The 25,494-nt window shown below is 39.5% G+C and overlaps 1 protein-coding gene across 4 annotated transcripts in view; it reads right to left on the bottom strand.

Moving 5' to 3' along the window:
- The window catches only part of CALCR (calcitonin receptor), a 159,047-nt gene that overhangs the window by 50,021 nt on the left and 83,532 nt on the right, over positions 1-25,494 (bottom strand). For 2 of the 4 annotated variants that reach the window (XM_032711848.1, XM_032711856.1), the window contains exons 3-5: positions 18,273-18,360; positions 9,669-9,822; positions 6,174-6,284 (exon numbers count right to left, since the gene is read on the bottom strand). In XM_032711848.1, the coding sequence (XP_032567739.1) occupies positions 6,174-6,284; positions 9,669-9,822; positions 18,273-18,320 (313 nt within the window). In that variant the 5' untranslated portion in view covers positions 18,321-18,360. Of the gene's footprint in view, positions 1-6,173; positions 6,285-9,668; positions 9,823-18,272; positions 18,361-20,085; positions 20,107-25,494 lie in introns of those variants that run through there. The other 2 variants (XM_032711874.1, XM_032711866.1) reach the window with 2 other exon arrangements.

Below are 25,494 nucleotides of genomic sequence, written 5' to 3'. Positions count from 1 at the left end.
TGCAGAAAAAAAAAAGACAATCCTCCAGAACACAGAATATTTTTGAAATTGTTGTTGGTTTCAAATCATTGTTTTGGGGGAATTATTAAAAATCAATATGTGATCAACAATACCAAGAGGAACAGTACGTTATCTGAGCCTTCCATCACTGCGGCTTGGAGATAATCTCAGACTGCCTGTGTAGCAATGTTCCCTTTGTACTCTTTGCCAGATACTATCAAAAGCTGGAAAAAGTCTTCAGTCATAGAAAAAAGATTAATGGTTATGCTCCCATGGAACACAGTGTGCAAACATTGCACCTACTATCTCATGCACTCTGCAAAGTGCATGGCTTTTGTTAATATGCTACAGAGTATTCATGGCAATGTCATCTATCATCTCCGTACTTCAGTGCCTAGCTAGGCACTCTGACAGAGTTTAATGCGGCCTCTGTAACTTAGAGATAAACCTTTAGTCTCATACTTTTTCTTGAAGTCAGATAAACACAACTGATCCTAGTCTGAAAGCACCAATCCCCTGCAGATTTCTTGCTCTTATGAACTGGGGGATAAGCCATCCTTACTGTCCATCTCAGGGACTCAAACATCTCAAACATCTCTTCTAAATTTATTCTTTTCCACAGAAATAAAGCTGCAAGCCTGCAACTCAACCACTGTTCTACTCCAAGTTATTATACAGTGGGCCAGTAGCAGGAGGGTTATTATGAATCTGGGTACGTGTTTGCTTTTTTATGCTAACCAGAAGAATATGGTACAGCCTGAAGAAATACATATGTGCAAGGATGGGTAAGACAACACTAGCAAGATAAAATGGAAGTATGGGCTTTAAGATTATTAAAATACTATGTAAAAGCTAATTTTTTAGGCTTTATCTGTACCCTATCAGCTTGGATAGGGCACCACTTGAGCATCACATTACTCAAAGCTGAAGAACAGTGATGTTGTGTGGGATTCATGTCACCTGACTTTATCAACCTAAAAGTTATGTAATTCATAGGCAGTTGTGCAGAATCTATGCCGTTAGCTTAGAAAGAAGATAGTTCCAGAGCTGTCTGGGAAAAACGGATGAGAGAAATCCTGTCCAAAAGGTCAGTTTCACGGGAGCAAGGAAGTGTCTTGAAAGATTAATCAGCAGCAATAATTTTGTGTGCATATTGTTTGTGCCACCAATAGTGCTTTTATGAATCCTATTTTCATAAAAAACCCTCGGTAATTCATAGGTAATGAATATCTTAATAATTCTGGAACCATATAATAGCTCTATCAATCAGGCTTTTTACAATTACACCAGCTCTATAGCTAGCACGTTAAAACATCAGTTTTTTATTTATTGCTGAGTTATAAGCTGGAAGTAGAACAAAGTTATCCGCTGCTGCAGTGCTTGCTCAGCTCATACCAGACATTGGATTCTTTGCCATTTGGATAGACCTGTGCAGTGCTTATTTTTGCAGATGAGGGAATGGCTGATGTAGCACATCTGATTTACTTACATACTCAGTAAAATATTCTGGAAGAAATTTTTTCATAAATAAAAAAATCATCCCTTATAATGCAATGGAGGACCTAGAAAACTTCAATTCCAGTGTTCTAATAAGTGAAGAGTTATCACTATCTTCAGAGTGTCTTAGTCAGCAGAACCAGAATCGGTGTAAAAGAATCATATTGTGCACTGTGGGGATAAGAATTGATTTTTATAATACAGCTGTCAAACTTGCTAAGAAGCAGGACAGAAAGACACAGAGGGTAAGGAGAAAAAAGCAGCTGGAAAAGAGTTGTTCAGATTTGTCTTACTTATTGTTATCTAAGTTATATCACTTCAAGACAAGAAAATATGACCAGCAGAAATCCAGAGCTGTCTATTTAAGTCAGTCATGAAATCTGCATTTCTGAAATCTCTTCTCTGGCAGCAAGAGAAGGGCTCTCCCAGTGTCAGAGCAGGAAGGCAAGGCTGTACTTCCATCTTCCTTGACTGTGAGAGGTAACAACATATTAATCATCAACTGAGTAATTGCTTATGGATACATATGGATCTGTTTCCAAATTACACTTCTAGAAACTCTGCTCCTGGAGCTTCATGAAGAGTCATGAGTAACAGTTTACAAAAGAGAACTAAAGATAGAAACCCAAATGAGTGGAGAACTGAGGGGAGTTTTGCTAAATGCAGCTTCTTCTCACAAAGGCTACTGCTCTTAACCACTGCTCTTTGCCAAAGAATAAAGGGAGTGAAAGTGAAACGAAAAGGTATATGTGCCACACCAAAACTTGCACATTCAACTCCATTGGTATGTGACTGCACCAAACTAATCCTAACTAAATGCACTGTATAAGGACAGAGAGGTGGGCAATATAACACTCCCCTGCCACAAACCCAACAGCCCACATATGACACAGGGTAATGCTCAGCTCCTCCTGTTGCCCCTGGCAAACCTGTCTTGCTAGAAGGCCATTATATCCACAATATATTTTCCTTTTTTCCATCAGTAAGAATATTGGCAGCATGAATTACATACTACATTCCCATAAAACTCAACTCTTACCAATTTCAGTGAGACCTGGAACCATTTCAGAGGGATTACACCAAAGATTAACCTGTCTAAAATATGAATATAAAATACAATTCAAGAGGAACTGTGCATGTTGTCTGAATAGGGGCATATAAAACATCCCTGCTCAGAGCTTCACAGCCAGGAGTGGACTAGATAATGAATTTCCTGCTGTCACTGGCATGAAAGCAGTAGGTCTTGTTATGTTTTCCAGACAAATTGATTTGTTTTCATGCATTATCACATTGTGCATGATGTGCACTGTGAGAAGGAGATTGCTTCTTTCAGAACACAGATTCCTATCCAGTAAGAACAGATCTAAATTCAGTGTAATAAGTGCAGTAGCTAACTGTGAAGTTGTCGGATAAAAAAAGAAGAGACCACTGAGTTTGTTCCCCTTCGTTTTGTTTCTGTGTTCTTTTCTTCAGAATATGATTTCATCTTGTTTACTTTCTAACATACTCTAGTAATTTCCTCTTGGCATCAACACTGAATATTGTTGGGGATCAAATATAGAGAGTTGGTATATGGGATGCACAGATGCAGATGGGAGGAGGATTCATTACTGCCAGTAATGTTTCACTTTTCCAATTACAAACGACATAAGTATCAAAAGAGAAAAATATATCCGAAAGACATCATTTTATTCCAGGACTCAAAGCTATACATGGCCTCTAATGAAGTGACTTAGCCATCAATATGCTAATATGCAGTGGTTCTGCAGGTCTTGGTGCTGGCCAAAGCAGCACAGTATTAAATACTTGTTTCAGAAATCCATGGGGTTACTTACATGCCTAAAATATATGCTGAGGTGGCTGCATATCAGAAACTCAATGGGAAGGAAATCTGACAGTCACTACAGTTTTCATCGTGGGAAAATGTTATTCTTCAGGATGAATTTTCTGTTTCTCAGTGGAAAATTCAACTGTATTTTCTTTAACAGGAGTAAGTTACCAAAGGAAATAATGACTTGTGACACAAAATCTGACAGACTTCTCAGGACAGCTCAGTCTGTGCTTCTGGCCACCTGTATGTGGCAGCCACTTCTATTAGCAGTTGATAGACTTGTAGACACCCCCCTGATTTCTGACTTCCCTGAGTCTCCCTCCTACTTTATCAAGTCCCCATGTGACAACTAGCCACCTGTAAAGCAAAGGCTGACTACCCACTGATTTGATGTCATAGCTGTAACACATGCTGGGTTACCCAACAGTTATTCTAGGAAAGCAGCTTTAGCTCAACCAGAAGATGTTGGGCTGCTGCCAAGCCAGGGAAACAGGGTTGACTGACCAGGATGCAGCCACTTGACTGACCAGAATGCAGGCAAAAAGGATGACAGAGGTGCTGACAAGGAGAAAAGAGATGTACCAGAGGAAAATACTGGGTCCAGAAGACCACAGGTAATGTTCTTTAAGAGGACAACAGAGAGAACAGTAGGAAATTAATTACCGGAGGAGGCTTTTCTTCCTATGGGTCTGTACAGAGTACAGGAATACTAAAAAATTCCTAAATCTCAACTTTTAAAGCATGCCAGAATGAGTAACCACAGTACACACATACTCTGTGACAGGCATCTGCACATTAAGGAGTGATTTGCAATCAGTTGTATGAACCACAGGCCTTGGCGTTAATAAGCATTAGTAAGTGGAGCGAGATCCTTCTCCACGGATGGCTTCAAGTGTTACTTTGAAGAGTGCTGTTGTAGTGGAGCAATTAGTTCAGAACAAGTCATTGGAGACAGACAAGTGGAAAAGCTGAGAATAGGTGGCTTGGGAATGAGCAGGAGAGTGGTTCTGTAATCATCCCCATCCATGAGGGATGAGGACCCTGAGTAGCTGTGGAAATCTGTGATCACAGGGCTGCCCAACACCCATCTTTGCACGTATAAGCTGAGCATTGCATGGAGTATACCTATTGGTGACTCTTAGTGCCACATGTTTTTTTTCTTCCATAAAACTCATGGAAGCAGGGAAAGCAGAAGCCTTGTAGTAAATTTTTCTATTCATAAAAGGGGCTGTTGCCTTATGGGAGGATACCATGAATAAAATGGGGGCTGAAGCAGAAGGTAGAGACCCCATCCAAGAGGCACGTCTAACATGTGTGCACGAAGAGGCTTGTGCAACCTCAGGATCCAGAGCCTCAAGCTCTCTTCTGAACATTGGCACTTCTGTCTGGGAACTGAACCAGGTTTGGTCAATTCTTTTAAAATGTTCTTTTGGAATGCTTTGAGAAAATACTCTAATGGTTGAAGTACTTGTCCACAGAGAGGGAGACCTAAGCAAAAGTCAATTCTCCAGCTGAGGGTCTCAGCTCCTCAGCCTGTGTCCCCAAGGTGCTCCAATGATAAGCCATGAGCATGACCATCCTGCAAGACTCCTCTTTAAAAACTATGACACTGTACAGAAAAGAGGTCAAGACTTCTGTATCAGAAAGCAAAAAAAGGGCACAAAAGAGAAGACTCTGCCACATGAACTCACTTTCCAGGTACAGAAATCCTGAGCACACAGACTTCCTTCAATCCATCCTGTCCAAGGCCTAATTCCACTGGAAAGAGGGACATTCCTCCACCAAAGATGGAATGTAGTTTTGAATTCCCTCAGACTGAGTCTGACACTGGAAGTGTCCCACTTGCTGTGTGAATTCTCTAATCATGGACAGCTTCATTTATGAAGAACAGAAACACAGATCAATCTGGCTGCTAATGCAAATGGGCTTCAGCCAAATGCATACCGGGTTCAATCCAACATGGAAACTACCCTGTTTTCTAAACAGGCAATTTGCTCGAGAAGATCAACAGTTTTTGCTAATGGTACTTGGTAATTAACTCTCAGAGATGCAATGGTCTGTTTCCTTCATCTCCAGTTGGGCACATACATTTTGGCTTAAGTTTGTTGAAAAGTTTTAGATCTATATGCCCTCCTTCCCAAATGTTTAATTTCATAGATTTTAACTGCAGTTGGTGCACTGTGACTATGTGGAATTTAGCACACTGTGGCATCAAGCACCACCTATAAACAACATGTCCTGAGCATGGAACACACAACTCTCTTCAAACCGGAGTTAAATTTGTGTTTAATATTTCCTCCTATCTATTTTGCAATATTCCTGTCCTTGATTTTCCCTTTCATTTTCCTTTTAAACGTTTTTGAATTACTTCTCTCAGTCTGACTGCTAGTATTCGTATGAAGAATTCAATTATTAACTGAAACTCAGAGACTGAAAGAATGTTATTCTGCTTATCTTCTATAAAATGATACTTTCCAATAAAAATTGAACAAAGAACATGTTGACACATATTTCACACAAATAAGCATTTTCTCTTCATTATAAAAACTTAGAATGAGGTGCTAAGAATATTTTGATATTATAACTCAGAAGTTGACATTTTCATAAACTAGGTTTCATAAATCCATGGTTTATATTATATTTACATAAATACATATAAAATATTTTACAAATGAAAATATATAAATTAGGTAACCCAAAATCTTGATATGTTCCAATTTCAACCAAAATACCCTAAGATTTCACAGTGCTGCAAAAACATCACTGCAAACATGCATCCTCTCAATGGCATGAATGTTTTGAAGACATCCTTTAAAAGATAAAATGATAAAAAGAAATACTGTACCGGTTGGATCAAAGTCTGGAAAATAATCTGGACAATTCTGAGCAGTGATCCTTCCAGCAGGTGTATCATCCCAGCACAACCAGCCATCCCATGTTCGGTTGCAGAACAGACCTGGACATTTAAGAGGGTTTCAGGAGTTAATTCAACACACGGTCACTCCTGAACTGTTCTTTTCTAGCCTCTCGAGGAATACTGCTGCCTGCAGACAATCAGGTTTTCTTTTTGTAATAAATTCCTTTATTATTGTTACACTTAAGAGTGGCATTCAGGGGCTACAAGGAACTTGTTTTTGCTGACCTGATGTTGTGTTCATTTTACTGGAAAGTTATGTTTTAAATCCTGTTGAATTGAGCTTTGAATGTAGCATTTGTTCCTAAAAATTTCTCTTCTTGATCCTCCTTCTGTCCCCAGCTGTAAGCACCTACACTAGTAGTACCCAAAGACCTATTAGGCACCCACTTTTCATTTCACCTTCTGCTGTTCAGTAGGTCTGAAAATTGGGTCTTTGAAATGTAAAGGTAAGGAAGAGTTTGTGGGGACATTCCACTAGAAGCAACATTGGCAGAGACAGGTCCCTGTAAGGCTGTTGCCTTATTCAGCACCAGAGATCAGTGATGTACCTACATGTCCAGTGAAGCAGATGCAAGACTGATCTGTAACAGGCAGATTCTGCCTGCTGATGTTGTCTAGGTAGGCATGCTGTGATCCTGTCCTCATCATGTATCTTCTGGGAAGGTAGTGCAGGTGAGGTTGTGTCGCTTACAAGGGATACTTCCACCCCCACGAGCAGCGGCAAAGTGAGGGAGGCAGAACACAGCTCATTCTTGATCCCCAACAGAGATGATACCTACTATGGTACTCAGAAACTGTGCTGTAAGACTGCTTGCTGCAATGTGTAACATGACTCATTGTGGACTTATAAAAGAAATGTATTAAAAAAAACCCCTACACTTCTTAGTTATTTTCCATTTAAAATCAGTTTGTGGTGGGGGAAAAGGTATTTATCATCATGACCATCAGGTTAAAGGGAAATAGAATGAGAATGTACATCTTGGCTTTTTTGCTCTGGTCCTGAGGAAGTGTCAGAAGGGCTGCTATGACCATGTAGGTTGATTTTTGGAGAATTATTTAGAAGGTACCTCTGAAAGTTAATAAAATATGGATAGTTAATTGCTTCTGGTGCTTTAGAAACTATCCATAGATAAGTTTTCTTACTAAAGCAAAAAGGCTGTAAAAAGTCATCTGAATTGTTCAAATTTGCACCAATAAATATTTATAAGTCAAAAGAGCTGTGGATTAAAAATTGAAAGCATAAATAATTCTAAATTAGTATTTTCCAGATTAGATGTTGTTCATAAAAGACATTTTTATACATACTTTTACCTCATTTTCTAAGATTTTATGCACATACGTGTTTCTGTTATCAAGTTAAATATGCTAATGCTATTTTTCACTTAAATAACCAATCATCGTATCAACAGCTTCAATATCTTTCCTTCAGGTACTGTCATGTTTTTCTATAGCTTTGAAATGTATCTGAAAGACTTTGAGGAGTATTTTTGTAATAATGAAGAAAAACAAGAGTAAAAACTGTTTGCAATTTGAGCTTGTATTTGAAAGATGGTGTTGAAAGGGGTTGCAGGGAATTTCTATCTTTAAATCCTCTGCCTTGCCTGATAAATAAAAAAATAGCAGATATCAATCTATACATTGTGGACTGTGTCTTTCAAGGTAACTAACAGGATATATATGTATATGTACATATATATATATATGGATATATGGATACATATATATGTATATATGGATATATGGATACATATATATGTATATATACATATATACACACACACACACACACACACACACACACACACACATATATATATATACACCATGTATGTGTGTATATATATATATATATATATATATATATATATATATATATACACGGTGCTGTCCTGGAGGGGTGGTCAGGTGTTTCCATGCACCTGAGCACCTCGTTTTATTATTTTTTCAGGTGAAAATGCAACTTTAGTAGTGCTGGCATCATTCCTTTGTCACCCATTATCTTCATTTTTGGGTTATAAATGAATTAAGTGCATGTTGCTATGAGCATAACAGTCCCTAATGGCATCACTTAAAATCTAGCTGCCAGTTGAAGGAATGCAGGAACTGCCACTGCTGTCCTCCTGGGACAATGCTGCCCTTGAGAACACTACTAGGAATTCATGTCATCATATGAAATCCCAGCTCATGCTGGAAAAACAGCTGTTGCAACTAATCACACAAACAAGGTGCAGAAGAAATGGGAATCCAGTGGAATCATCAATGGATGCAAAAATTACTTGTTTATAGAACTGGAGACTAAAAGAGTAATCTGAGAAGAAGACGGCAAGTTATTTCCACCATAAGTCCAGCAACTAAAAGGCTTGTTTATGTCTGAAACATCATGCTTTATATTCCATAACCCTATATAACTACTTGTGGGTTTTCCCCATCATCAGCCTGAATCAAAACCTATTTTTACCAAAGTCAATCTCTATATTCATTCCCAAACATTTCTACATCAATACTTGAGTATCTTAACATCTAACTGTTGTTTGAGTCTTACAGAGCTCAGTAAAACCTTTGTGATAAAGAGCTATAGAAATGTCTTTGTTCTTATATTACACAAAGTCCCACTTTGTCTCCAATCCATGTATTAGGTTGGGTGTTTTTATTAGTGGCGGGTTTTTTTACGTATTTTCTCTTTAAACTATGTCCTCAATATCTCTGTTCTTTACTTGCATGAGTCTTCACAACTCCTCTGTTATTTTTTTCTCTAGCCTCCTCATATCTTCTATATCTTCTATAAGAAAAAGTGACCAGAACACTGAGTCCCAACCAGAAATCCTGCTTTATACTATGTAACTGTAGCACCACTATTTTTTGTCATTTCTCTTTTTATCACCCTTCACATATGCCTCATATTTAGTAAAGATGAGTGCTCAGTGCCTTATAAACCTATTTTTGCTAGTGTTACTGTTGAATATGGAATGTCTAGAACTTCTGTGTTGGTACAGAGCATGACAACCAGCAGACAATACACAAATGACAAAAAATTGAAACAGAGAGTAAAGCGAACAGAACAACATTTATATTTAAGAGATTTTCTATTCACAATCACGTCTTTGTGCAAGCTTGCTGAGAGGTTCTGGAGAATGCCATTCTCTAAGCAAGAACAAGAGACATTCAAGCAGAAAAGCACTGAGCAAGAAACGTGGACAATGGAGGAAGGAAGCACTATTCACTCCCTGGGCTCCTTCCAGCCTTTTTTATTTCTTTGCACTTAGGAGGATGCTAAGTAAGTGTGACTTTGATTACTGTTTGTGGGAAGGAAGGTGCACCCTGAGGAAGAGTATGGGTTAGCATACAGAAGAAAACGTTTCTTTATAGTTCTATAACCAAGCATGGCAAAATACAGACAGATTTTTTTTTTAAAATCCTTTTTACCTTTTTTCTTGTACGGAGGAGCTCTGTTCATCCTCTCATAGCATTTGAACTGTGAATCTATTATCTTCTGTCGTATGACTGAATTTTCTGTTACTACAGGCTCTAATGTAGGATCAGTATAATTTACAGTAGAAGAAAGACTTGGAACAATTCTCTGTACAGAAAGGAAAAACTGTTAGTACAACTGAATAAAACAGGAGGATAAAATTAAAAAAAAAAAAAGTGGGGGCCAGAAATATATTTTTCATTCTTCAAAGGCCTTTTATTTGCACATGTTTAGTATTATGACGGGCCTTGTACTGCTTGCAAAGTAAATGCTGAATTTTATTAGTTTACCTCATTAAAACCACAAGATTTTAGCCAAGCCCTTTTTCTTGGCAAAAAGAGGACCATTACATACCTGATAAAGTCTTCAAAATTTTTTTATTCAGTTTAGCATCTGCAAAAGAATTTTTGTATCTTCCAAAAATTACACCCATGTATTTCTGCTCACTTGTGCCCATTTTTTTCCTGACAGTGCAGACAAAATACCTCAGTGCCACAACCTGGAAACTGATTATTTCATGTTTTATGGCACCTGCTTTGAACTTCTTCAACTGCTAAGGTCAAAGAAACAATGGGCAGAGAGTTAAACCTCAATATCTGACCTTAGTTCCTAGTTAAGCACCTAAATTTGAGTCCCTACATTTGAGTCTGAATAACAGAGTCCTCTTCAATCTAGTGGCATCTTCTGAATTCTCCCATTCTGAACCACCTGCAGTTTAAAGGGAAGGATCATTGCCTCTGGAAGGCAAAGTCAGTCATGGTTTTTTGCCATCCATCCATCTGTCAGTTGTACAACTCAGGTCTCTGAGCGGAAACGAGAGTGTGGAGCTTTAGTTAGTTCTGCTCTGCCTCAATCCTATATCAGGAAACTTCTCTGCATGAAGGTGACAGGCAAAGATTAGTTCCTCTGCTTCCCCAAGAAAAAGAACATTGCTGTGGCACTTTCCTTGCATGACCCTCTATCTTCCCCTATACTAAACAGTACTAAAGCCATCACAAACACATACAGACTCATTTGCAGGCTTCAAAATCTAGGACTGTCATAAATACACAAACTTTACCATTTTAGCAGCAAATGCCAGTACACAGATCTTTAAGCAGGCACTTGTAGATGTGCAAATTGAAAACATGACAGGTTTGAAAATTCAAATATCAGCTTACTTCTTACACTTTTCCTCCCCTTTTTTAAATTGCACATCACAGGCAACTGTATTGCATAAATGCATTACCTTTTTTCCCCATTTGCACACTAAAACACCTTGATAAAATACACAGTGAAACCACAGTGTTTGACTTGGTTGGAAAAAAAAAAGCCATTACTTTTATCCTGATACAAACCATGTCAGGGTATATACTCGTATATCTAATTAATTATATTTTCTTAATTTAATCTAATCTCTTTTGACACAAACATTTTCATTTTCAACTGTATACAGCTGCTAGCTGGAAGACCTGGAGGCAGTTAATCTTGTTGCACTTAAACAGGTGCTTGAAATAAAATAGGAGGAATAAAAAGCAAGATATTTTCTGGCGGAAATAAATTTTATGTGTATGTATACCCCCCAAACAAATATATACTTGGACAATGAAGCCATTTGGAACATTTCATCTGGCCATCCAAGTGAAAAATTAAGTATCTAGAAAGCCAGAACAGGAAATACAGAAGTGAAGCGAAACATCACAGATCCCTTACTTATAAAAAGATTAAAGTGAGTAGTTGGAGTCCATGAGAATCATTTTAAAAACCAGCCAAGCAATATCCTAAATCCAGCATGTAGTGTAGGAAAGCGCAGATGAGGTTCTTCAGGCACCCTCATTTTTATCTTAGCCCTTCACGTCCATGTACCATCACAGGCTCTAGTGCTTTCCTGAAGTGATTAATAGATACTCCATGCTAATTTTCCCCATTTTTATTTTGAATAATTCCTCAGTTCCAAGCTGTTTGTATTAAAGAGAGGAATATCAGTATTGCCAAAGAAAGCTAGGAGGACTTCTGTGGCATTGCCTCTGTTCTCGACAATTTCTCTGTTCCTCTCGGCCAGTTTGGGAACACAGCTATCTGTGGGGTGATAATTTTGGGGGGTAAGACACAATTCAGACACCAATGACTGCCTACTCTTAAAAGTCAGTTTAAGAGACTTGTTGTGTATAATTCCTGACAAAGTCAGCTCTTATTGGGTACAGTTTAATGCAAATATTTTGATACTTGAAGGCAAAGAGTACCTGTGGTGGTGGATAGACTAAATGTCTTGGATTGTGCACAGAATTATTTAAAAGTGCTCAACCATGTAACCAGGAGGCCCATTCTACTGCCTCTGTGCAAGGCAATCATGGCCCAGCTGAAACTGCTAGCAAAATTTCTACTACCTACATTTAGGACAGGAATTCACCCAGAAAGATTAAAAATATGGATGACACTGTGTCACTAAAGCTCAATGGGACTTACTTCATCAGTGGAAATTACTTAATGGCCTACAAAAAACCTGAAGTTTGGATAAAAATTTGAATAATAATATTAAATTTACAGATGTCTCTTAAATAAGTTTTTTTTTTTTTATTCTTTTTATCAAGCACAAGGACACAGATTTTCAAAGTTAATTGTCCAAATATCTTTCCGGGCACTTTTTATGAAATTGAATAGCTTGTGTGGGAAATCAAATTAAGGGGTCATACATAGGTATGTCACTGGTATTGTTCATCTGCAATATGCCCTTTAAATGTGCTCTTCCCATTGATTGCTACTCCTCATTTCTGTTTGCCTAGAGCTGGCCTTGGAAGCTTGAACACAATTTTTTTTCTACCTTGAGATGAGATTTCCATTTCAGCAGATTAATGAAATATTAATTTGGTGGTTTGCTGGAGGTTGAGAAGCCACATCCCTGTTTGAAATGCTGTTTTTTCCACCATGTGTAAGAGACACCACTCTGGGACCCAGAGCCTAAAGCCTGACCTCTTAAAGTCAGTTCAGTGGGCTGATGATCCAGCCTTATACTCCTGCAGTTAAGTCAGACAAAAATCTTGCTACAGTTTGTCGTGTGAGATGCTATTATTTGTTTTAGTCTTCCTGCACTCCTTATCATAGGGGTCAGAAAAGGGCAAATGGGTCAGAAAGACATCTCTGGGTCATTATTCCCTTATCAGAAGTAGCAGGATTTTGGGCATGATTACATGGGAGGGAAAGCTTAGTGTGTACCATGTTATTGGGAGAGGCTGGGAGTGTACCATGAATCTGTGTGTCTGTGTTTGTATCTGCTCTCAGGCAGATGATTGGAATCACCTCTGCTACTATATTTTAATTGTTATATCTATGTATTTTAGGAATTAAGATTTAAAACGCATGTTTTCACCATAAAAAAGCCAAGAGTAAGTAATTTTAACTTGGTAACTACCTACAGCATTGAACAGATTTTGAATGTTCAGAGTCTATTACTGCATATTAAAAAGCTTTCCCATCCATCCGTCCATCCATCCATCCATCCATCCATCCATCCATCCATCCATCCATCATCTGTTATTTTAGGTGGAAATATAAATGATGTTGATACAGTAAAGGAATGCCTCATTCATTTATAAATATTCTTTATTAAAGAGAAATAAATAATTCACAACTTAATAATTGATGTGCTCATTGCCTGAAAATGATTGGCATCATTTCTTCAGAAGAAAATTGTTTAAGTGATGTCCCATGCAGCAGTTTAGCAGCCGTACATATGATGTCACTCCTAAAAGTCCAAGTAAATGACGTCATACATACGACCACCAAGCCACCACGTGACAAATGACTGTTATAAGAAAACAAATTATCATTACAAGGAGAAAAAACAAGATTCTGACAATGCTGAAGTTCACTTTATACCTAGAATTAATAAAGGAATCTAGAGAAAGCAACTTGGCTTCATTATTAAATTATACAGGAATGAACAGATAGTGTCCTTGCTTCTGTAAGACAGACAACTGCTATTAACCTCTGCAACACAGTGTCCATTTCTGCAAGGGAGAATCCAGATAAAGCAAGGATAAAATTCCTTCACTTTTTTCCCCACAAAATATTGCATATGATGAACAAGCAACCCCAAATATTTTTCTTCTGCCATCAAGGAGCTTGCAGGACACTAACTGTAACAATACATGACATTTAGGAAAAGAAGATATTTGTAGCTTTCTTTACTTTTGCATTTTTCCTCCTTCCACTAAATACAGTAATTTAGTAACATTTATTGTTGAGTTCAGTCAAAATATAGCTCAAATTCTGTATGCTCCAACTGTTTGATATTGATTTCAATAGCTCAAATGTACAATTCTTTTAAAACTGCTATGTGTAGTCACCACTTTGTGGATCACTAAGCTCCTGTTCTTCACTACATCACATCTTCGAGAGAGAGCTCGGCATGATTTAGACTGGTGGCAGAGTCTCTCTCATATTTTGATGTTTGAACCACTCTTCACAGCTGCTAGTGTTAGGACAGAGAAGAAAACAACTGTGATGCCTTAGGAAAGTCATTAGTGTATGGTACTCAGTAAATATAATCATTTCTATCCATCACAAATGTGCTAGGAAACAGCAGACAATTTCTTTGGGTAAATACCACAACATGACTTGTTTTACTTAACCATTGAATGTTAAAATTTTCTCGTACTCTACTATGTTGGAGCAGGATGGTAATTATCTCAGTGACACCCTATACAACTAACACAGCAGATTTTGGCAGCTCTTTAAACAATCACGAGATTAGCAGTCACAGTAAATGAAGATAAGGCAGTTGTAATGAAAAGCAACTCACAAATCTTACAGTTCTTTGCCATTGCTGCAGGATTTGCTCACATGAGGAAGCTTTACTTGCAGTTTATCCCGATGCAAGCTGTGGGCTTACAGAAAGGCTGCAGAATACTTAACAGATTTTTGCTTGCAGCCCTAATTATCATCTTGCAAGAGGCCTCTTTAGGGCAATCAGCTGCATAGCAACAGCTTATTTTTTAAATAAGCAAAGATGTAGTCAAAATTTCCTGATCACTCCTGAAACTGGGTGAATAGAGCGGAATACAGCATTCCTTTCTCAGGAAACTGAGCAGCTTGAGTCTCAAATTCTCACACTAATTCTCATCACCTTAAAATACCAGCAAATTGCTTTCCAGAGATTTCCTTGTGTGAGAACAGCTTCAGAACTTGCCAGTGTACTTACAGCTTGAAGCAACCCATGGTTACACAGGGAAATACTAACTCACATCAACAGCTTCCAAAGGCACGGTCTCAGGTGATGAGACCCAGGGGGATCTCATCATCCACGGCTGGGGAAGCCCCTGGGCTCCCAGTGGTGCCAGACAGCAAGTAAGTTCTGATGAAGGAAGATGAAGGAGGCTGTGACAGATCACCATCAGCTCTTCTGGCTCATTGGAGGATAGGACCTGCTCTGGACCAGATGCTGGAAGAGTTGCTGTCTAAGCAGGAAAAGGCTTGTTCTTACAGTACCTGCACAGAAACGGGTTTTAGAGACTGGTGGTGAGAGCTGTGGAGCTGGGCAAGTGGCAGGAGGCCAGGGAAGCACACGGCCCCACCACGCCATGTGAGGATCAGATGTGTGGCAAGTGCTTCACTAATGGGTTCTGGAGATTTGAATTCACCATACCACAACTGTATTCCAAAAAACACCAATTTGTGCAGTTACTGAAAATTACATTTAGGTTTTCATATAATTAATTTTCAATGTTTTGTGAATGGGAATTATTGCCAAGACTTATAGGAGTTGGCAAGAAGCACCTGACTCTGCATAGCTTTGTGACTGAGGCTTGGAAACAATTTGACAGATTCAGACCTAATGAACTTGCACAATTTGTTTTTTACTCAAAATGAATTTATTTTAAAACACAATCTTGGTCTAATTGACCTAATTGAAAATAGTGTGTCCTTCAGCTGCAGCATCCATTTAGTCCTTACTGTGCACTTTGTGGATGGCTCCAGACACAAAATCAGAATACGTGAGAAAATTTTCTCCATCAATCCTCATTTCCAGAGTAAGAACAAACTATCATTTGTAGGCACTAAATGACAGTTCTTACTTGACAAAATATTGAAGAGAATACAAATCTCTTCCCTCAATGTCCTGCAAAATTGATTGGTCACACTGGAAAGAGACCCAAACGTGCTTCGTCTTCCTCATTCTCTGCAGTTTGGTGCTGCTGGGCACACTGTGTTGATGTTCCATCTTTCTTGTGAAGAGAAATGTGCATTGAGGAGATCAACTAATTGCTCCAGCACACAGGGGCTCATGTGTTTAAGGAAATAAATCTCAGTCACATTCTGTGGCTTTCAATAATTGCCAAAAACTAGAGAGCAACAGGCATAAAGTGAACTAAGACATGATGAACAGTTAAATTTTCTAATGATATTCCCATTGAAGCGTAGAGAACTATCTGGTGATGCATTATCCTGCACCCAAAAGCAAGGGAATCCATCATAGAGGAAGACAATAGTTAGTTCTATTTCTAAATTAGATTTTGGAACAACTGTTGCTTCAGTTTTTGTTTGGCAAAAGCGAATCATTATAGACCTGTACACAGAAGTGCTATTTATTCTACACAAAAAATGACATACATAAGAGAGGTGGTTTGTATCAGAAGGTACCAAAACCCCATGGTGACAAGTCTAAAGGAGATGGTGGGGAGGGGGTGTCTGTGCACATCAAGTAACTAAGGTCTATGACAAAACATCCAAGGAGAGATATGAGAAGAATCCAAGGAAGGAAGTCTTCTGCAAAGCACTAACACTGTATATAGGACACGGAGTGCTCCAACACTAAGAGTGTATTACAGAATCACAGCTACCCTAAGAAAGGAGATTTCAGGTAAAAGTATGCCCTACTCAATAGTGGTGATCACTGCAGGTGGACAAATGGCACAGAGAGACTGGAGCCCAGAGGAGAAACACAAGGACCCCAACAGAGGTTGTGTTGCTTTGCAACAGCTTGCAGTGACCCACTGGGAGTGCAGGACACAGATGAGAAGATGAATGAAAACCATCAAAGCCATTAAAGAATAAAGATCTGAAGGATGGTTTGTGGGGTGAGTAGAGAACAGGGATGGAAGTTCAACCCTGTGTCACAAATCACTTTAATTATTATGTCTTCCTCAATCTCAGACAGCAGCTGACATGTCTCACAGGTCTTGGAACCAAGGAATGAATAGAAGAACCAACAAAGTGGGAACAGTCTCTATGGAAGAGAAAGACACTCTTCATTCATTACAGACTACAAATAAAATGTAAAAAATGAATGTTTCCTATCACCTACAGATGGGGAAATCTTTTGGAAAATGACCGGTGCCAAATACTTCTCATATTTGATCTATCTAACAGCAGTGTTCTGGTAAGTGTCATCAAGGAAACAGAGCTTGTTCATGGTCTACTTCTATGACCGTGACTTCTCCCCTATCAAAAAGTAAATTAATCCAAGGGGTATTGAAGTAGGCCATAGCATGCCCACTGCAGTGGGAAAAGAAGGCACATTGAGATTGGAAGAGTGAAAATGAAGGAAACTTGTGCTTAAGTTATCCATTGAGGTCAGAAGCTGAAGAGTCCTCTGGTGCAAAGATATTTTAAAAAAAGGGGATGCAGATCTCACTGAAGAGTTTTTTAAAGAAATCCTAGCCCAGGAGTACTGCAGGAATGTGCACAGAACTAATGTTGCATACGTGCTACATGGGTGAGAGATTTAAAAGATTTGGGGACAACACAGCAAGGATTAGCCCAGTTCTTCCAGGTTGACCTACAAATCCATTCTGTAGGTTAAAGCACCTCAGGTGCTCAGAAATGCTGTTGGCAATTTTAATTATCAGAATATTTACAGTCCTGTCACTTGACTGGGAAGAAATATAAACTCGAACTGTTTCTTTATTTGGCACTGGCTTGTTACAGGAAGAATTGCTTTTATGTCAAGGTCCCTGTCAAGCTGTGCAGATCAGTTGGGATTCAAAGCCAGAGGGAAGCTGGTTTCTCTCAGGCTCTTTGTTACAGACATCTCTGACCATGGGTGATTTCCTAGCCAGTGCATTGCCATGTGCAGCCTTGCAGGATACGTAGAACAGCCACAAGAGGTCACAAATACCAGAATACTCAGCATATTATATGATTCTGTGAGGTACACAATCCAATAAACAATCCAGAGACTGTAGTTGCTAGTGTTCCCCAACATGTCCCCTAGACCTGTCTCTACAACATGGAAGTTGTAGTTTGTCTCACACAACATCATCAAGGAAGTTTTCAAACACTTAAGTTTCCATGTCACTGCTATGTTGTAGCCTGTAAAACATAGAAATGAAAAGCCATACGCACAATCTTCTTCAGACTTGCAGTTCTGTCTCACCAGAAAACAATGATTTCAAGTCTGAACTTCTATGAGATAACTTATTTAGAAACTTTATTAAGCTTATTTTGAAATTTATCAGGAAGGTAACTCATTCCTTCACCTGTGCAGTATAACAAATACAACTCAGTACTCATTTTTCTGAACATCACTACAAGTTTGAATTTGGCAAGTGTTATGGGCACTTCTGTTTTCTCATACTTACAATTAGAAGGATGATCAGTAAGAAGCAACTCTGGGTTGTTTTTCTCATTGTGGAGTCTTCCTGGAGAGACACGTTGTAGCTGACCCTTCTGGGAATTAAACAACAAGAACAAAAGAAGTATTGGACTTTAGCTGTTATGATAAATTCCTTGTCTTTGCAGAGGAACATCTTTTTAGACTTACAGTGGACCATCTGTGTGTGTGCATGCGCACCCCCAGCCTTACGTGTGCTCATGTTTTATCTAAGTGGAAGTTGGTACGCTTTTAATTTAGTCTCCTCTGTGGACCTCTGGTGGTGAGTACAGATGATGTGGGGTACAGATCCATGTTACTCTGTCACCAGCAGCAACTCTGGGTTAAGCTATGCATCTTTGCCAGATGAGGCTACCTCAGTTGTCCTGATTCAGGTGCTTCTAACCTACACACAGGGCTGCAGACCTACGAAGAATCTGGATATTTTAAACATGACCTACAAAACCCAGGTCCGGTTTGCTGATAAGTGGAATGGCAGCTCAAAAGGTATATTTTATGGGACTAGAGAAAGAGAAAGGTTGGGTAACCTCTAGCTAGATGAAGCAGGTGTGGCAGGAAAAGAGAGAGAAACTGGGAACACCACCGTGGGATTACACGCTCCCTAATGCAGCCAGTTTGGCTGGGCTCCATACAGACACCACAGCAGTGTAACCCTCAGGCCGTTGAAAATTACTGCTTCAGCACAAAGTACTGGAGAAGTGGAGCATGGACACGACACCACAGGCTTGAAGGGAACTGGATTGGCAGCTTTTGTGCTTTTCTATCTTTTTCCTAAATCAACACCCACCTGACCTTTCTGGGAAAAATATCCGGGGGCCACCAGATATAATCATATTGCTTCACAGTTGTAGGAGGTTCAAGCAAGCAAAGACTTTTGCATTAGAACATTATTTTAAGTCACAGTTTTTGTTAAAATACGTCATGCCTTCTGATATCCCACAGGCCACTAGTGGTGCTTGGGCTGAACAACAAACAACATGTGGCTGAGATCACCTGTCACAGTAACACAGTGGGCACTCACACATCTTCATTTTTCAGACAGCTGAAAAACTAGGAGTAAGATGTTTTTTACCTGGGTAAACAATCCTGTGAGCACTCTACACATCTGAAATCCAAAAATTTAATGGGAAAAAGGCACCGACTTGGATGCTTAGTCTACTTAACATATAGTGAACAACACAATCACTTGCGTAACATTTTTCTCAGCAACAGCTTTTCTCATCTTTAAATGATTTGGAAGGTCACTCATTTTCAGAGGGCAAAGGAAATATTGTCCTCATCTAACACAGAAATCTGTAATCTCAAAATGTAATAAAGGTGTGGTACTTCCAGTTCAACATAACACAAGTGACCCAATAGGATTGTTGCAGTCATGTATCACTGAGATTACATAAACCACAAAGTGATAGAAAAGAGGGTTCAGAGGTTTTGCCTCTAATAAGAAGCAGCCTTATTACTGTTTGAATCTTGCCAGAACTATTCTGGTGCCAGTGGTAATGTGACATGTAAATGACACAGAAATAATATGCAATTACGCTGTCAGCCACAAACTTGCGTTTTATCATCAATGGTAGACAACTCAATTGAAGCAAAAATTGGACAGCTAAATCAGAGAGCAAAATGCCTGGAATTGTCTGCGTATTCTCCAGGCTATTCACTGCAGCGTGTATTGGTTCAAACTGCCAAAAAAATTAATGAAGAGCATATAAACAATGGCTCTTGGTCAGCTGTGCAGTAAGCAGATGTACAAGCATGAATACAGTGTTCATGGAGTTACTCACTGTACTGCAAAGTGCTCTGGAGTGTGGTGTAAAGCCAGACTGGTGGGTGCCTCTATTCTTGCTAGCCTCATCACCTCTGCTGCATCTATAAGGATTTGGTATAAAGCAGGCAAAAGAAGGACTTTGTCTTACAAACTCAACAGCTTTAAAATACAAAATGCTTTCCATAAATGGCACAGATTTTGGCACAATATTGCAACCTAGAAAGCATAAACAAAACCAGTATCAGTTGAAGGTGCCTGTGATAGGTCTGCTTTTCCTGCACTTTGTGATGGCAGTGCTTGCAGCACTTTGTTGGGTTACAGCTGTAGATACAGCTAAATCTTATCCTCGTGGGATTTTGTGAACATTTGTTATTATGTACTGAAAGAGCTATTTAAAATGCTTCTTTCTCCTGTCTTTCCAACTAAAATAAAAAGCCATCTGTAGAGTATTTAACACATTATTTTCCCCTCTGTTAACTGTGATGACTGTGCCATATGATACTACATATGAGTAAATGAGTAAGAATTATTTCCCAAGCTAAATCTTATATAGTCTTGTTATTTCTAGTCTTTCTTCTTCTAGCGAACTCTAACCACAGGAATGGCTGACATGCCAGACAAAATCCAGCACCTTTTTTCTTTCTCTTTCACAGGAGTCTTTTCCAGGGACAACAATTTCAATAATTGCTGAATGACAATATTTTAACAATCAAACTATAAAGTCCCTGACAAAGAAGTGGCTTTTCTCTACTTTTGCCATAAGACTGGCCCATAACACTACAGCACACTTGGGTTAGCATCACTACTGAATCAAGGATGATGATCTCATTGACACTGGAAGGTACACGCAGATGCAAAGTGTTGGTCAATGGGCAGGGCAGAAACAAGAGGGAGGAAAAAAGACTCACACAAAGGGGAACCCGAAGAAATGGACCCTGTCAGCTTTGGGACAGAGGAACAGACCAGCATCTCCATGACTCTGTCCCCATCTCCAGCAATCCAGGTTCAGGTGTGACATGACGTGCAAACTGCAATGAGCAAAGCAGTACACTCCACGGACCATATTTTGAGGTCTTTTGTGCTAGAACTTTTTAACACCAACTGAGACTAATGCCCATAGGCAGCTGGCTTGCAGCTGAAGGAAGGCTAGAGCAGCCTCCTGGAGATCGTAGTTGCACTGGAGCTGTGCCATCAGGAACACAGGGAGAAATCAGAAATGAGTCTGGTCCTTGGTGCCTACTGACACCATGATTCAACCACAGAAGAGCTTCCATGACAACACCCATGGAAAGCATTTTCTCCATACCTTCTTCTGGCTACTTGGTACCACCTGACTTGTGCTACCTCCACATCCACAGTACAGGGCCACACTATGAAGAGGTCAGGAAATTAGTTTTCAGTTACACAATTTTTAAATAGAATACTCAGTCGGTAGAGCATGAGACGCTTAATCTCAGGGTCGTGGGTTCGTGCCCCACGTTGGGCGCCATATGCCACGGTCCGAATGGGGGAGGGGAATGGGGCCGCGACACGGCACGGATCCCAGACACAAAGGTGGGGTGCAGGTAGAATCTTTAATCCAGCGTGCACCCGGGGTTTTTATCCGGAGGGAAAGGGCCAGAACACAGGGTGGAGCAGGAGACAGACAGGTCGGGGGACAAACCGGGATTGAGCCGTGGGCAAAACAGGGGGGGGGAAAGCGCAGGAGGGACCAGGGGAGGAGAGGGCGAACGGGGGCTGTGTCCTGTCGCAGCTTCTCCAGCCAGTCGGCAGAGAGGACAGAGGTGCAGGGGGGTGAGCAGGCCGGGGCATGCCCGGAAGATACAAATTCGGGGGAAACACACAATGTGTAAAGTCCATTCAATCGCTGTACATATTTTTCCATTTCCAGAATCATTCCCATTCTGATTCCTGGTCCTCGACAGAATATATATTTTACCATTACAGAAGGAGAAACAATATGTCAAGCTGTTTTAAGCATAGGTGTTTTCAAGATGTTTCAAGGTCTGCATGAGATTTTCCTGAGATGATGCTTATTACAATAAACAACAGGAATTACTGATAATGTACTGATAGTTCTTGGGATCACTGGAGCTTATATAAGAATGATTATTACGGGGATTTCATACAGTTTACAGTGACCCCAAAATTTGTTTCATTTGGTGATGTTCCCAAGCAGGTCTTTTAGGTGCTTTGCTGATTTTCCTGTTCCTATACTTTTTCTCTAAGTCCAACAATGTCCTCCCTCCATGTTAAGATAATACAGCATGCTTTATGCATTTCAATTTTATAATATCCATATATAGGGATTAATCACGAGCACATTGCTAAAGCCCAGTACTTTTCCATGATTGTATTAATCCTTCACCCTCTGTTGCTTATAATAGTTACATACAACATCCCTGCCTGTTATTTAAACTATAACATTGTTCTTCCTTTCTTTGCAAATGTAGCATACCTCATTATGTGCTAAGGTATTCCTCCTGCTTCAGCTATTATAGTAATATCATTGACACTTTGGGATTAGTCCTGAAGCTTATTTGAGGATGAACACAGCATCCTACTTAGTAATGACATCTCTTTTGTCTCTGTCCAGATCTCTACAGATGTAGTATTATGCTGAACAGGGCTTCAATTACAATTACCACTGGGTTACCCAGAAGGTGGGACAACCCTCCCTGCACAGCCATTTGGACAAGGCCAACCAGGGGAGTCAAATTTAGTCAAAAAGGAGGATGTAAGGGGGAAGATTCAAATGAGGGCAGTAGAGCAACATTTCCCTTCCAAGTTCTGAAGGAACGATACAAAAGAAAGGCCTTTTTGGAGGAAGAACTGGAAAAAACTTCTTTAATTATTCTGCTCTGATAAATCTGCAATGCCATCTTTCACAATAGTGCTGACATATCTTTGGAAGAACAAATGTTTTTTAAAATGGTGTTTGAAATGAGACTTTGAAGAGTTATTGTTAAGTACTGAAGTGTCGTGTAAAAATCTCTTTCTCATTGTGTGGATCACACTCAGACACTTTGAAACTTCACTTGTGACCTCCTCATTCAGCTGCAAGTTCCTTAGAGGGTTTTCTTTCCACCCCATGCAGCTTTCTCAGAGTGAATAGCTGGGTACCCACCTCCAGGGCTTGCAATGGAAATAGTGAACTCTGCTCAATTCTTTCTAATATACCAGAAAACTGGTGACCATCAGTCCCAGGCAGAGACATGGACCTCCCTACACCCTCCAGTCAAGCATCCAGGAACACAAGACAAGTCAGAAGATATATCTATGTCTTCGACTCCTGTACTTCCTATGGTTCACCTTTATAAAATTCCTTGACATTTTGTCTAAACTTCCTGAACTTTTCATATGGAAATCTCCTGAGAAATACAAATTCCAAATTCTCAATTTCAAGTGTCAGGCACCTAAAGGCATTGCTACATTAAAATTGCAGGCATTTAGGACATTTGCTGCTTATCTCACTCCTTTTAGCAGTCTTGTAGACCAAACACTAAGCCGTGTGATGACTACTCAGTTCTTATTCAAACAGATCACCATTAATTTCCATTAGCTTGCCTGGTGGAGACGGTGAACTATGTCTTCTAGAGCTGAGTGTTTGCTATGTTAACAATCTGAAACTATCAGCCATGGCAAATAGGTAATTTCAGAGTTACACAGACCAAATGACCAAATAAATCTACTTTATTGATTCATTTGGATTACATGGGAGCTGCAATGCTTGATACTTCATTTCTCCATTTAAAACCAGTCAACAAGAAGGGGCTGTTATACCTTAGGTTTCTCTTTAACCAAATCCTTTCCAATAAACTGAACAAAATAGAAAGAAAATAGCTACAAACTTGTGTCTATTTTTAAGCTAGTCATAAAGCTTTGAATGCCCCCACACTGCATATCTGAGCAGCCAATGTGATCATACACACTACAGCGAAAATTGAAGATGGTGGGTTTAGACTGGGTAATAAAAGAGAGACAAGTGTACTTTGAAAGAACAAAAAAAGCCAAGAAATGTGCTTTGAATGAGAATTATTTACTCTAAAGCCAAATTATTCAGAAGATTTTCAGAAAAGGCTGAACTTTTTATGAAATAAAAGATAGTAAATCATTACAGGATTTAGAGGAGCTGCCAGTGGCACCTGGTTGGGGGGCCCTTGGGAGGTTTCCATTACCTAAGGAGGGGAGCTGAGGTAGCTGGCTGAGCATTGTCACAAATCCCATTTCTATTACGCATATGTATGGATGGATATAGTACTTCTGCATCCTCTAATGTCTGTTCATCAGGGGTGATTTCTCCCATATATTAGTAGCCAAAAAACCCTCTACTTTTTCAGTACTTAGGAAGCAACCCCTAATTCCCCTCTTGGCTGTTGGTCAAGGGGTTTCATTGTGTTTAGAAGCAAGTAAAAGCAAAGAAAATTTCAGGAAGAGACTATTTCACAGGATTTGTTGGTAGACAATGTTTGAAATACTTACACAAACTGGATCATGTAATTTCTTTCAAAAATTTTAGTTTTTATCTTTTTCAGTCTTTGTCACCTAGGAAGGTGTAAACCATGAAGTATTTTAGCCCAAAGTGTTAATAGGAATATGTGAAGTGTCACATTCCAAGCAGTTCTGGAGATTGGCATCTACAGGGCTCTGTAGCTTGTTGCACTTCTCTGAATTTCGTAAAATCATTGTGTTTTAGCCAGAAATAGTGGCTGAGGGACAAGGTTTTATGCCTCTGCACCACAGGCTCTTGCGATATAAACAGTGGTGAAAGGACAGAGGGTTAGAATTACTTAGTTTGGAGGAGATAGTTAGTAACAACAGCACATCTGCCCCAATACAGACCAGTTTAAGCTGCTGTGGAATTAGAATTAAAAGAAAATTGACCTTGGTGCATTTGCAGTGAAAGAAGTAACAAGGTATGTAATTACACTTTTACTTGAGCCATAACGCAAGACAGAGTGGATCACACCGTGACACTGGAAAATGAGTTCATCATCTTCTATCACTATTCAAAGGATACACTCTTAAAATAATCTCATTGTAAAAAGAAATGAAGAAACATTGAATTGAAGAAACATAAGAATTAAGTCAGGCTCTCAGCACCCATCAAAGTATCACAGAGTGGTCTGGATTGAAAGGGACCTTTAAAGATCATCTACTTCCAACCACCCTGCCATGGGCAGGGACACCTTCCACTAGACCAGATTGCTCAGGGCCCATCCAGCCTGGTCTTGAACACTCCTAGGGATGGGGCATCCAAAACTCCTGGGCAATCTCTTCCAGGGCTTCACCTTCCTCATAGTAAAGAAATTCTTCCTAATATTCAATCTAAATCTACTCTCTTTCAGTTTAAAACCATTGTTCTTTGTCCTGTAACTACAGGCCCTGGTAAAAAAGTTTGTCTCCATCTTTCTTGTAAGCCCCT

This window comes from Chiroxiphia lanceolata, chromosome 1 (genome assembly GCF_009829145.1).
Source record: "Chiroxiphia lanceolata isolate bChiLan1 chromosome 1, bChiLan1.pri, whole genome shotgun sequence".
Lineage (NCBI taxonomy): Eukaryota > Metazoa > Chordata > Aves > Passeriformes > Pipridae > Chiroxiphia > Chiroxiphia lanceolata.
Note: the sequence above shows the minus strand (reverse complement) of the source record. Positions and strands in the feature narration are given on the sequence as shown.